Genomic DNA, 9859 nt, shown 5'->3' with positions numbered 1-9859 from the left:
GTACGGCATCAATTTAAAAAAAAAAAAAAACAACCAAGTGTGGGGGAGATGATGGCTGCCGTGGGGTACAAAGAGAATGTGCAGTGGTTACTGTATCATCAAAATGTCCACACCCAACTCACTACCACAAACATGGTCAACACAGCATCCATGCCTTCAATGCACGTTCTCTGTGTTCCTGTAGAAATTACAATGGCCGTAGATGGAATCTGCACCCTCCGAAATCTAAGGCAAGATAGATGGCAGCACGATGGGAGGAAGAGTACACTGAGTGCCGTATCGATCTACCTGCCAGCCTGTGAATGCTGGGTAATAAAAATTTATTGAAAATTAGAAAAAAGAACCACTGATTCTAATTCCTCTGAAAGAGATTACTGATGCTGTATAAAAATAAATCCCCCCATCCCCAGGCCGAAGCTACTATCCTTCCACCAGCCATCTCTCCAAACAGCACACATTTAAAAATCTTGCAATTTTATTTGCATATAAAGGCCGCTAGATATAGAATATCACAATAAATTTAAAGAAAGGACTGCTTTCCTAAATTTCATTAACAAGATAACATAAAATAGAATAAAGCTCAACAGCATTTACAATGGGAAAACAGAAATGACTATTAGCGACAATATTTTGTGCTAGTGAAGATTGCATCGACACACAGTGCAAAATGGGAAGGGGGAGAGGGAGTAAGAAGACAATTCAGGGTATTTAAATAGAAAGGACAACTAAGCCTTATTTTAGTTAGCTTCCATTGCATCCATTTACGTCTATACACATTTGTAATTGTACCTAGATTTAACTCAAGCTCTTTAAGACCTTGAATTTTGAGAAAGGGTGTCAGTTCCTTCAGACTTCTGATTTGCTGCTGTACAGCATTCCTTTGCAGTTGTACTGTCCTTGGCAATATTAAACTCCTAACAGTCATAATACACAAAAAATACTTATATATATAAACTCATGTTGAAAAGGAGTTTGCACGCTTGTTTTTCTTTTACTGCATGAAATACCTGCTCTTGACAGATTCCATTTCCATATTTTTAAAGCTAAAATAATTTAAAAGAAACAAACAGACAATGAGACCTTGTATAACCATGATATGGATCTCACTAGCTAAGCCATCCTTTAAACAAGGGCTGTTTTCTTCCTTTGACATGGTTTTCTTTATAGCGAGAGTGTGAAGAGAAGTCTTCCAAGTCTACTTCCGATGAGACGGTTGCTCCTAATCAGGGCCACATCTGCAGAAAAGTAGCAGTTCCAAGAACACAATAACAACAAAACATCAAAATATAAAATACTTCAAACAATACCCTTAAACAGTTGTGCAAATCTGGGTGGTTTTTTAAACACTGCCTACCTGTGTCTTTCTTCCAGCTTAAAGCATATTAAAATAAGACTTTTATCATTTTTTAAAAGAAAGCTTGGCTGTCCTTTGGCGAACACTAACAATTTACAATGGCGTGGCCTTTGAGAAAACAGAAGTCATTTTTTACAAATTCACAAGGCTCCTTTGATTCCAAATGGATGAAAAAATAATACAGAAGCACAACCTCTAGCATCATTTGTGTTCCAACAATTTACAAAATGAACTCACAGGATTTGGAAATAAACAAGTAAGAGAATGTAAGTTTGTAATTAGAAAAATGGCAGTTTATAGACCTTTCCTCGCAATCCAACAGACATTTAGAGCTTCAGGAGCCCTGTGGGTTGGGAAGGTCAAATATAATTGGAGGGTTGGTTGGTTGAAAGCTGACTGTACATGTTGAGGCATTGATGTACGTTGTGTAACCATCGGTCATGATGCCATAACCTGTAGGGAGAGAGTGTCACAGTTACTGTAGTATACATAAACCAAAGTGACCTTCTGCGTGCAGGGCTATCAGGCAAGAAAAACAAACGGAAAAATTTTGTCAGCGGGCAATGAGATGAAATTCAGTTGAGACTCCTCAGATATAATGGCTTTCAGAAGCTGCCGCTCAATTTTTTTTTCTCTTTTCTTTATGTAGAATCCTTTACATCAAAATGATTCTTTTTTCCCCTTATTCGAATGCTAAACATGTTGTGGGGGGGAAGGCTGTGGTTTCTTTACCAGTGAAAATAAAGAAAAATAGGGTGTTTTTTTTCCACCTCTTTTTAAAATAACATTTTCATTTCAAAGCCCTGTATTCACTGTTGAGTCCTAGGGACATAGGGATTTTTCCTCAGGGACAAACAACCAAATTCCAAATGGGCATCACAGCAGGTAAGGAGGGATACAGAATTTGCATTGGGAGACAGGAGATGTGGGATTTCAGGTTCCTTCTCTAGGAAATGAAACTTAACCAGAAGTGATTTTATCTTGAATTGTGGACTGTGAATGCTGAGTTCCACTCCATTCAAAAGTGTCAACTGACCACATGTCCAGTGATGTGCAGAAACATCACCAGAGGACATTGTCTCCTAAGCTTACCTGAACACTGGACCAAGCAAAAACTCTTCCCACATGCAGTATAAATCTCCTGTGACCTATTGAAACAAAGCTAAGAGAGTTTCCTGGGTCTTTGGATGCCTGTTGCCTGTTCCTTTTGTAATTTTTAGTATGTGACATTTTTAGGATGTTTGCAAGTTTGCACATTTCCCTGGGTACCTTATACTGCCTTCCAAACCAAGCTTGTAATTCTATGTTGGTATCAGGCTGTGATGGTATATAAAAATATAGCCATAAAAAAAATCACCGAGACTTATAAAAATAACAAATAAGGGATTTTTTTTCCAAATTCTTTTTCATTTTCTAAAATTTCTCCAAGTAGGCCCATGGAGAGCTTAATGAGGGTCAATGGAAAAATCTCTTAAGAAAGAGGTATTTAAAATGTGCACTGTTTAGTTGTGAGGTCATAAAGTCTTGTTATCTCTCTCCATCAAGACGTTGGTATTTGCCCTCTCTCTGCCCTCTTCAGCTGTCTTAAGTGAATAAAAGCTAGGCAAGTTTATTTGAATATGATATCCTTGCTTTTAAGCAAGTTTATTATTTAGGGGCTTCAGTGGAATTCCCCAATTGTCTGGCTAGTTTAAAGCTAATTAATGATTTTGTTCTTCAAAGCTGACGAAATGCAAACCCATAGGCATGCTGTAGGAATTCAAACCAGTTTTCAAGATAGCAGCACCCCGCCCCCCCCAACGGTGTTCAAGGAGGAGATCCCAAGTCTGTATTCTCCCCTGCTGGTGTCCCACCCCCTGCACCCTGCCTTAGAGGAAGCAGAGCCCTGTGCAGGGCTGGCTGACAGCTCTTCTCTGGGAGCTGCACCTCTGCTTTCCAGCCCCTCTGCTGGGGCCTGCACTTGGAGCAAACCAAATTTTCTCTGGCCTCAGTAGGATGGTTTTCAATGTACTCTTTATTACCTGCCTAACCAGGAAGCCACTGGATTTGTGGCCTCTGAAAAATAAAGTTTGTTTTTTTGCTCCATCAGACATGTAGGCTCCAACACCTCAACTTGACTACAAATTCATAAATAAATGCAGACAGCAGCTATAAGCAGGAGCTGAAAAGAATACAGTGGTCGCCCACCTAAATACACACACACACACACACACACACACACGTAACTGGGGACATGTGGGAGGCTCAGAAAGCCTAAGGCCAGTTGAAAAGGGTTTTGTGCCTGTCCAAAAGTCCAGTTTTCCCTACCTTGAAGAAGGCTGGAAAGACAGAATTTAGAGCCCTGAAGGTTCTTGAGAGGTTTTCAGTTCCTTTGACCTTGACTCAGCTTACTTTGAAAGGCAAAAAACAAAGCAACTGGACCAGTTCCCACTTAGGGGCGACTGAATTATTCTGCTGAAATCCACATGAGCTAACAGTTTCAGAAGTTACTAATGAAATGTCAATCTGCAAATACGCAGGTTCCTGCCACTTTCGTTATATCTTTCATTATATGTCCAAAGTTATTTTCAGGGAATGTCTATTTTCCTGAGTCTTTGTGTGCATTCCATATGAAACAGTATTTACAATCAGAAGACTCTAAAAACTTTACATAGCTTCTAATATCCAGGTCATGTCTTTGGACTCAGAGAAAATTTGTTCTTATGGACATCTAGGGTGGCTCTAGAGCAGTCGTTATATAAAACTATCCTACAGAGCCCTGAGCATCCAGAAACTGCCTAGGGGAAAGACTGATTTGCAGAAAAGTGAACCAGACAAGGCTGCTATGATGTACTCACCTTAAAAGTAAAGTATGGAGGGAATTCCATATAAAATATTTATCATTTTATATGCAGAGATTCTCATAAGATTTCAACTTATAAAAGGATTCCACTGCTAAAAAGTTTGAAAACCACTGCTCAGTGATTTCCAACTTGACTAAGGTGTCCCCTTGTAAATTAGACCATGCAGAGTGACATAACATGTTGTGCATTCTCTTTTTTTGTTCTTACCTTCATGAATTCCACCAAACACGTGGAGTTTGGGCCGGACTCTCCTTTGGACAGTGTTTAACAGCTCCACGCAGCCCACCCTTTGAAGTTCCTTTGGAACCCAGTCTCGAAAACCTAAGGGCAAAATGCAATCAATACTCTTAATTTTCCTTCTTCAGGTAAGGTTTCATTTAGACTTTCAGGAAACCATAACTCACGGAAGGTTTATTACATTATCTGTAATCCTAGACACTCCATTAAAGCTCACAATGGCTTTTAAGAAACTTTTCACTCGTCACTTTGTCTTCTTTAGGTTCTTGAAATTTTTTTTTTTTGGTTTCATTTTTTTTTTTCTTCCTGTTAATTAACATTTTTTTTTTTCTGTAAGGGATTTGATTTATTCAGCCACAGGTTTCAAATCTTCTTCATGGGCTCAATGACATTTGTTCCCGGCAGTACCATAATATCTCTTTCTCCCTCAATTCAGTTACTTCCTCCTTTTTTCTATTATATCTTTCTTAATAATAGTTTACTTCCAAGATGGTTCAAAGAAGAAGGACAAGCATAGCTACTGTAGGCTGGCCTCAAAATACTTTCCTCTTTTTAGTACAGCAACTCTTAATCCTTGATGGGTTCCAATAACCAAAGCTTTGGAAAGCCCAGTTGCTCCTCCAGTCTCCTCTCTTGCAATGGACAACAAAATGACCTCATGGTGGCATCCAGTGAGCTGGGGCTAATTGACTACTTTTAAAGTAAAAGCCACTTAGTTCTCCATTTAATGCAGAAAATCTATAAAAGCTGACATCAATTATAGCCAAAGTCAGCTATCTGAGTGATTATAGTCTGAAATGGAATCCATACACCTCAGCAGGATGGGCACAGAAGAAGGCAGGTGGAATGGAAGCCTGAAGTGTAACCCATGGAAATCTACTCCACAGCTCCAGTAGGTCATTTCTACTATTTAAACACAACTAGGCAAAAAGGGACAGCTTTCAGCTTTGTTTGGTCAGGCTTTAGACATGACTACTTAGTGTGTCTGGAAAGCCACAGTACCTCGGGGTACAAAGGGTGACAGAGAGGCTGAGAAAAGCATCAGATGAAATTGGGGACCCTAGTCAAAAATCTTAATTAGGGTTTTTCAAACAATTTTTAATTGGAAGAAATCATCCTAAATCCATGACACTTGCTTTGTTACCTCATGGATTCATTTTTTTTTTCTTAAACGAGGAAAAATACCCCCATTCCACATCCGAGAACCTGAGAAAGCATCCTGCTCATTTCCAAGTAGTAAAGTCCTATGACACTGGGGCCACCCTCCTCAGGGCAAAAGAACTCATGGCCAATCTTCCCATCTCCTTCACCCAATATAGCATTTTTCACAAGAATCCCCAAAACATGCTAATAAAGGTTCAATTTTCAATTATGAAAATGCTGCCTGATCTTTTACTTAGCAACTCCTTGATTTAGATCTCACTTTGCTATACACATAACCTCTCACTGATTAATTGCATCTTTACTATAACAAGAAGCATGTCTGCCTCTCTACTAAGAGCACCTAGGATTTCTGAATTCTTCAGAGTCTGGAATTCAGACTTATTATTGCTGTCACTTGCTTTTTCACCACAGTGAAAGAACTAATTGTTCTATCCAAAGTTATAATGCTCCAGTCATGCAAATGTTTCTATGATGAAGATGTCCCAGTTCCTTATAATTTCACCCTAGGGGAAATCAGGCCAGCACTCAACTTGGCTGCTTTAACAAATGGTCAAGTTGGCTGGAATGATGTCCTTATAGAGTGCTCTCCCTGGGCAACTCATGCTGATCAGAATATTTAGCTAGCAACTGAATGACTTAGCTAGTCTAACGGTTGTAAAATAGGGAAAGTAATTGATTATGATTTAATAACTTGTTGGGTAGGTATAACCTTTTAAAACATGAGATGGAGGCCGGCGCTGCGGCTCACTAGGCTAATCCTCTGCCTTGCAGTGCCGGCATGCCCGGTTCTGGTCCTGGTCAGGGCGCCAGATTCTGTCCCGGCTGCCCCTCTTCCAGGCCAGCTCTCTGCTGTGGCCAGGGAGTGCAGTGGAGGATGGCCCAAGTCCTTGGGCCCTGCACCCCATGGGAGACCAGGATAAGTACCTGGCTCCTGTTATCAGATCAGCGTGGTGCACCGGCCGCAGCGCACAGGCTGCAGCGGCCATTGGAGGGTGAACCAACGGCAAAGGAAGACCTTTCTCTCTGTCTCTCTCTCTCTCACTGTCCACTCTGCCTGTCAAAATAAATAAATAAATAAATAAAACATGAGATGGAGATATGGGTTAGAGAAAAAAAGCATGAGGATGACTCAGCCTGCCCTATTTCCACATCTGCAGCAGAACTGACTCTTCTCTTACTTGCCCCATCATTAAGATGTGTCATTGTGGCCTATGCCATGGCCCTCCCTTCCACGGTGTCTTTGTGAAACACAGCGCTCTTCCCTTCTAAGAGAGGGAAAGTAGCACCAAGTGGTTTGAAGGGGAAAACATCTGCAAAGATTAAATTTGCATTAAGGGAAGAGTGTTAGGTTTCTGTGCTTTTTTTTTTTTTGTCTGTTTTTTTGTGGTTGACAAAAGGGAGAAGAGACATGGATAATGACCTTAAGCCACAAAAAAAAAAAAAAAAACTGTGAAAATCATGTATATATTATAAATTGTTTTCCCCCTTCTTCCCAGAGATAATTAAGAAAATTCATTTAGTACTGTATATTCAAAGATTTTTTTAAGAGGGTGGAGATCACTGTATTTGCCACAATTTTGTGCCACAGTAAAAAAAGAAAGAAAAAAATGATCTTCCATTAGAAGTGATAAATTTGCATTTCCTGAGCACACACGTTTCAGCTGGACAGAAACAATGGGTACTGAGTAGATGGATGATTCAGGGTGGTACTGCTGGTTGAAAACTATTCTGTGGCTAAACCCAACAAGCTCATGAGTTATTAGAAAATAATTATATGGATCTTGCTTTCCATATCCATAGGTTCTAAATCAGCTGATGCAATCGACCACAAATTGAAAATATTCAGAAAAAAAAAATACTGTGCTTAAACATGGACAGACTTTTCTTGTTGTCCTTATGCCCTGAACAGTAAAGTTTGTAACAACAATTTCCATGGCATTTACATTCTGTTAGGTATTGTAAGGACTCAATGTGCCTGTCGTATGAGTGTCCTTAAGTAACTTTCAGCATAAGCCCTTCCCAAACACTTACCTTAAAAAAAAATCTTTTCTCATATAATCATCTCAAATGTTAAACTTAAAGATCCCCCAGGTTGCAACATTATGGGGAAAAGGAAAATGAGCTCCTTTGAACTAAAGTTTCCTTCATCTCCTTGGCATTCAAACGCCCTGTGATTGGTAGGTCCATGTCTTTCTTCCATGCCCCATCCGACTTCCCTTACTCCAAAGGGAACACAGTTCTTCATATCAAGCTCAAAAGGCTGTGGTGCTCCATACTCGTTTGATTTTTCCCTGACTCGACTAAATAAAAAAATTTAATTTCAAGAACACCTGTAAGCCTAGCAGAACTGCTGAGTTTAATTATCATACTGAGCATCTTTAAAGGCACTGACTTCTCTTTTTGTTTCCACTTTGTCAGAAGGTGGTGGTGGGTGATTATGTCCCTGAAGCATTATTTATTACATTGGAGAAAAAGGCATTTCCTATGACTAAAGGACAACCTTCACTTACCTAGAGGAGGTCCATGTGTCATGAGTATGTCGATGCCCTCAGGGATGAGGTTCCACTTGTCCAGCAAAGATTGACCTCTGGGGAGGTTAAAGCCCCATCCATTAAACCACGGAGTCCTTTGGGGGAGATAATGCACATGGTATCAGGCCAGCAGAGCCACATCTTCACTCTGCAATATTTCTCTTGCATGTTCCCATGGTTTGCATTGCTCTTTTTGATGTTGGCCCTGGCAGCAGGATACTTTTTTGTTGACTGCTTCAAAACAATCCATTTGAAAGCAAATGTGGAGGCTATGAATTGTCCCAGTAGAAAGGGCACAGATGCCTCTGCAGTGGAGGCCTTCCCAGAACGTCTGTATCAGAATTATGGCAATGCTTTGTCCCCCCCCCCCAAATCTCAGTGTTCGATAAGACACCCTTCACTGATCCAAAGCACTTCCATCTTTCCCGTAGTGCCTGAGAGCTTCGAAATTCCATCACTATGGAACCACCTTGCCAAAAAGAATCCTACTAAAGTCCTGAATGAAAAGGACAAGGATCTGAGGCAGAAATTTCCTCCTTTAACATGTCTGAATACCCTGCCCTGACATTGCTGAAATCGTGTGAGGGCTTTTAAAAATGAGAAGGGGCAGAGTGAACAAAAAGCAAAGGTGGACTTTTCCTCCTACCACCAAAGGGAAGATTTAGGGGACATCGCTGGCCACTCGGGAATCCACTCCCCTGATAAGGTATGTGAGCATTTCACCAGCAAAGGCACTTCTGCTCCAGGAGTGAGAGTCTGGGAATCCAAGCTAAATGAAATGAATGGCCTTTCTCTATATAATGAGCATTTCTAATCGGAGATGAAAATGTCTCATTTTATGATAATGGGAGAATGTTCAATTTTTCTCTATAAACACAACAGGCGAAACCACAGTAGTACAAAGCAGTTCCTAGTGTCGTGCTATTCCCATGTATCTAAATGCAACAAGTATTCTTGGGAATTCACTCGCTGTTGTTCTGTAGGGAAATTCCAATTTGCCAGAGTACGCATACAAAAGATAAGTTTGTCAAGTTTTTGGCTAAGTCCAACTTTCTCTTTCGGTTGAATCTGCTCTCCTTCATGCCTACTGAAAGTGGTGATCCTAACCTTGTCAGTCACAGTTGATCAAATAAAAGGGGTACACGCTTATTTCAAGCCAATCTAACTAGACTCTTTCAAGAACTTTAACTCAGAAACACTGACATAGCATTCACTGGGTGGTGGACATATGGAATTACAGGCAACTGAAAATCACACGAAAAATCCACATTTTGGGTGAGACGCTCAGTTCCTATGGAGGAGGTCGAGAGACAATGTGCCAGAGAGAAGAGACTATGTGGCCTCAGATAGCAAAAGAGAAAACAAGAAAGTATCTGAAATGCTTCCCGACTACTTTACAAACCCAAATGCCATCCTCAGGGTGCTTACTTGCAATAACAATAATAATGCAAGAATAATCACCATTACAGTCATTCTTTATTGATAGCTTACTCTATGTCAAGGTACTATTCTGAACACATCATTTGTATTAAACTATTTAAAATTCACAACAAATTCATGAAATGGTTACTATTAGTATCCCCATTTTACAGAACAGGAAACTGAGGCACAAATAAATCAAGTAAACACAACCAACAACTTGGATATAAGTCCAGGCACTCAGCTTCAACACCCATCCTTTTAACTACCATGTTCTTCTCATACAGCACCTGAATTAACTTACCATCTTT

General features: G+C 40.2%; 1 protein-coding gene across 11 annotated transcripts in view; it reads right to left on the bottom strand.

The window, feature by feature from the left end:
* Window positions 1-457: 457 nt before the first annotated feature.
* MPPED2 (metallophosphoesterase domain containing 2) overlaps window positions 458-9859 on the bottom strand; it is a 195735-nt gene continuing 186333 nt past the window's right edge. For all 11 annotated transcript variants that reach the window (XM_070064518.2, XM_008269263.5, XM_089310106.1 and 8 more), the window contains 3 exons: window positions 8109-8224; window positions 4405-4518; window positions 458-1807 (listed from right to left, as the gene is read on the bottom strand). In XM_070064518.2, coding sequence (XP_069920619.1) covers window positions 1689-1807; window positions 4405-4518; window positions 8109-8224 — 349 coding nt within the window. In that variant the 3' untranslated portion in view covers window positions 458-1688. The remainder of the gene's footprint in view (window positions 1808-4404; window positions 4519-8108; window positions 8225-9859) is intronic.

The sequence above is a fragment of the Oryctolagus cuniculus genome, chromosome 1, assembly GCF_051225735.1.
Source record: "Oryctolagus cuniculus isolate XC-2025 breed Fujian yellow rabbit chromosome 1, ASM5122573v1, whole genome shotgun sequence".
Taxonomy (NCBI): domain Eukaryota; kingdom Metazoa; phylum Chordata; class Mammalia; order Lagomorpha; family Leporidae; genus Oryctolagus; species Oryctolagus cuniculus.
The sequence above is the reverse complement of the archived record's forward strand: the minus strand, read 5'-3'. Positions and strand labels throughout refer to the sequence as shown.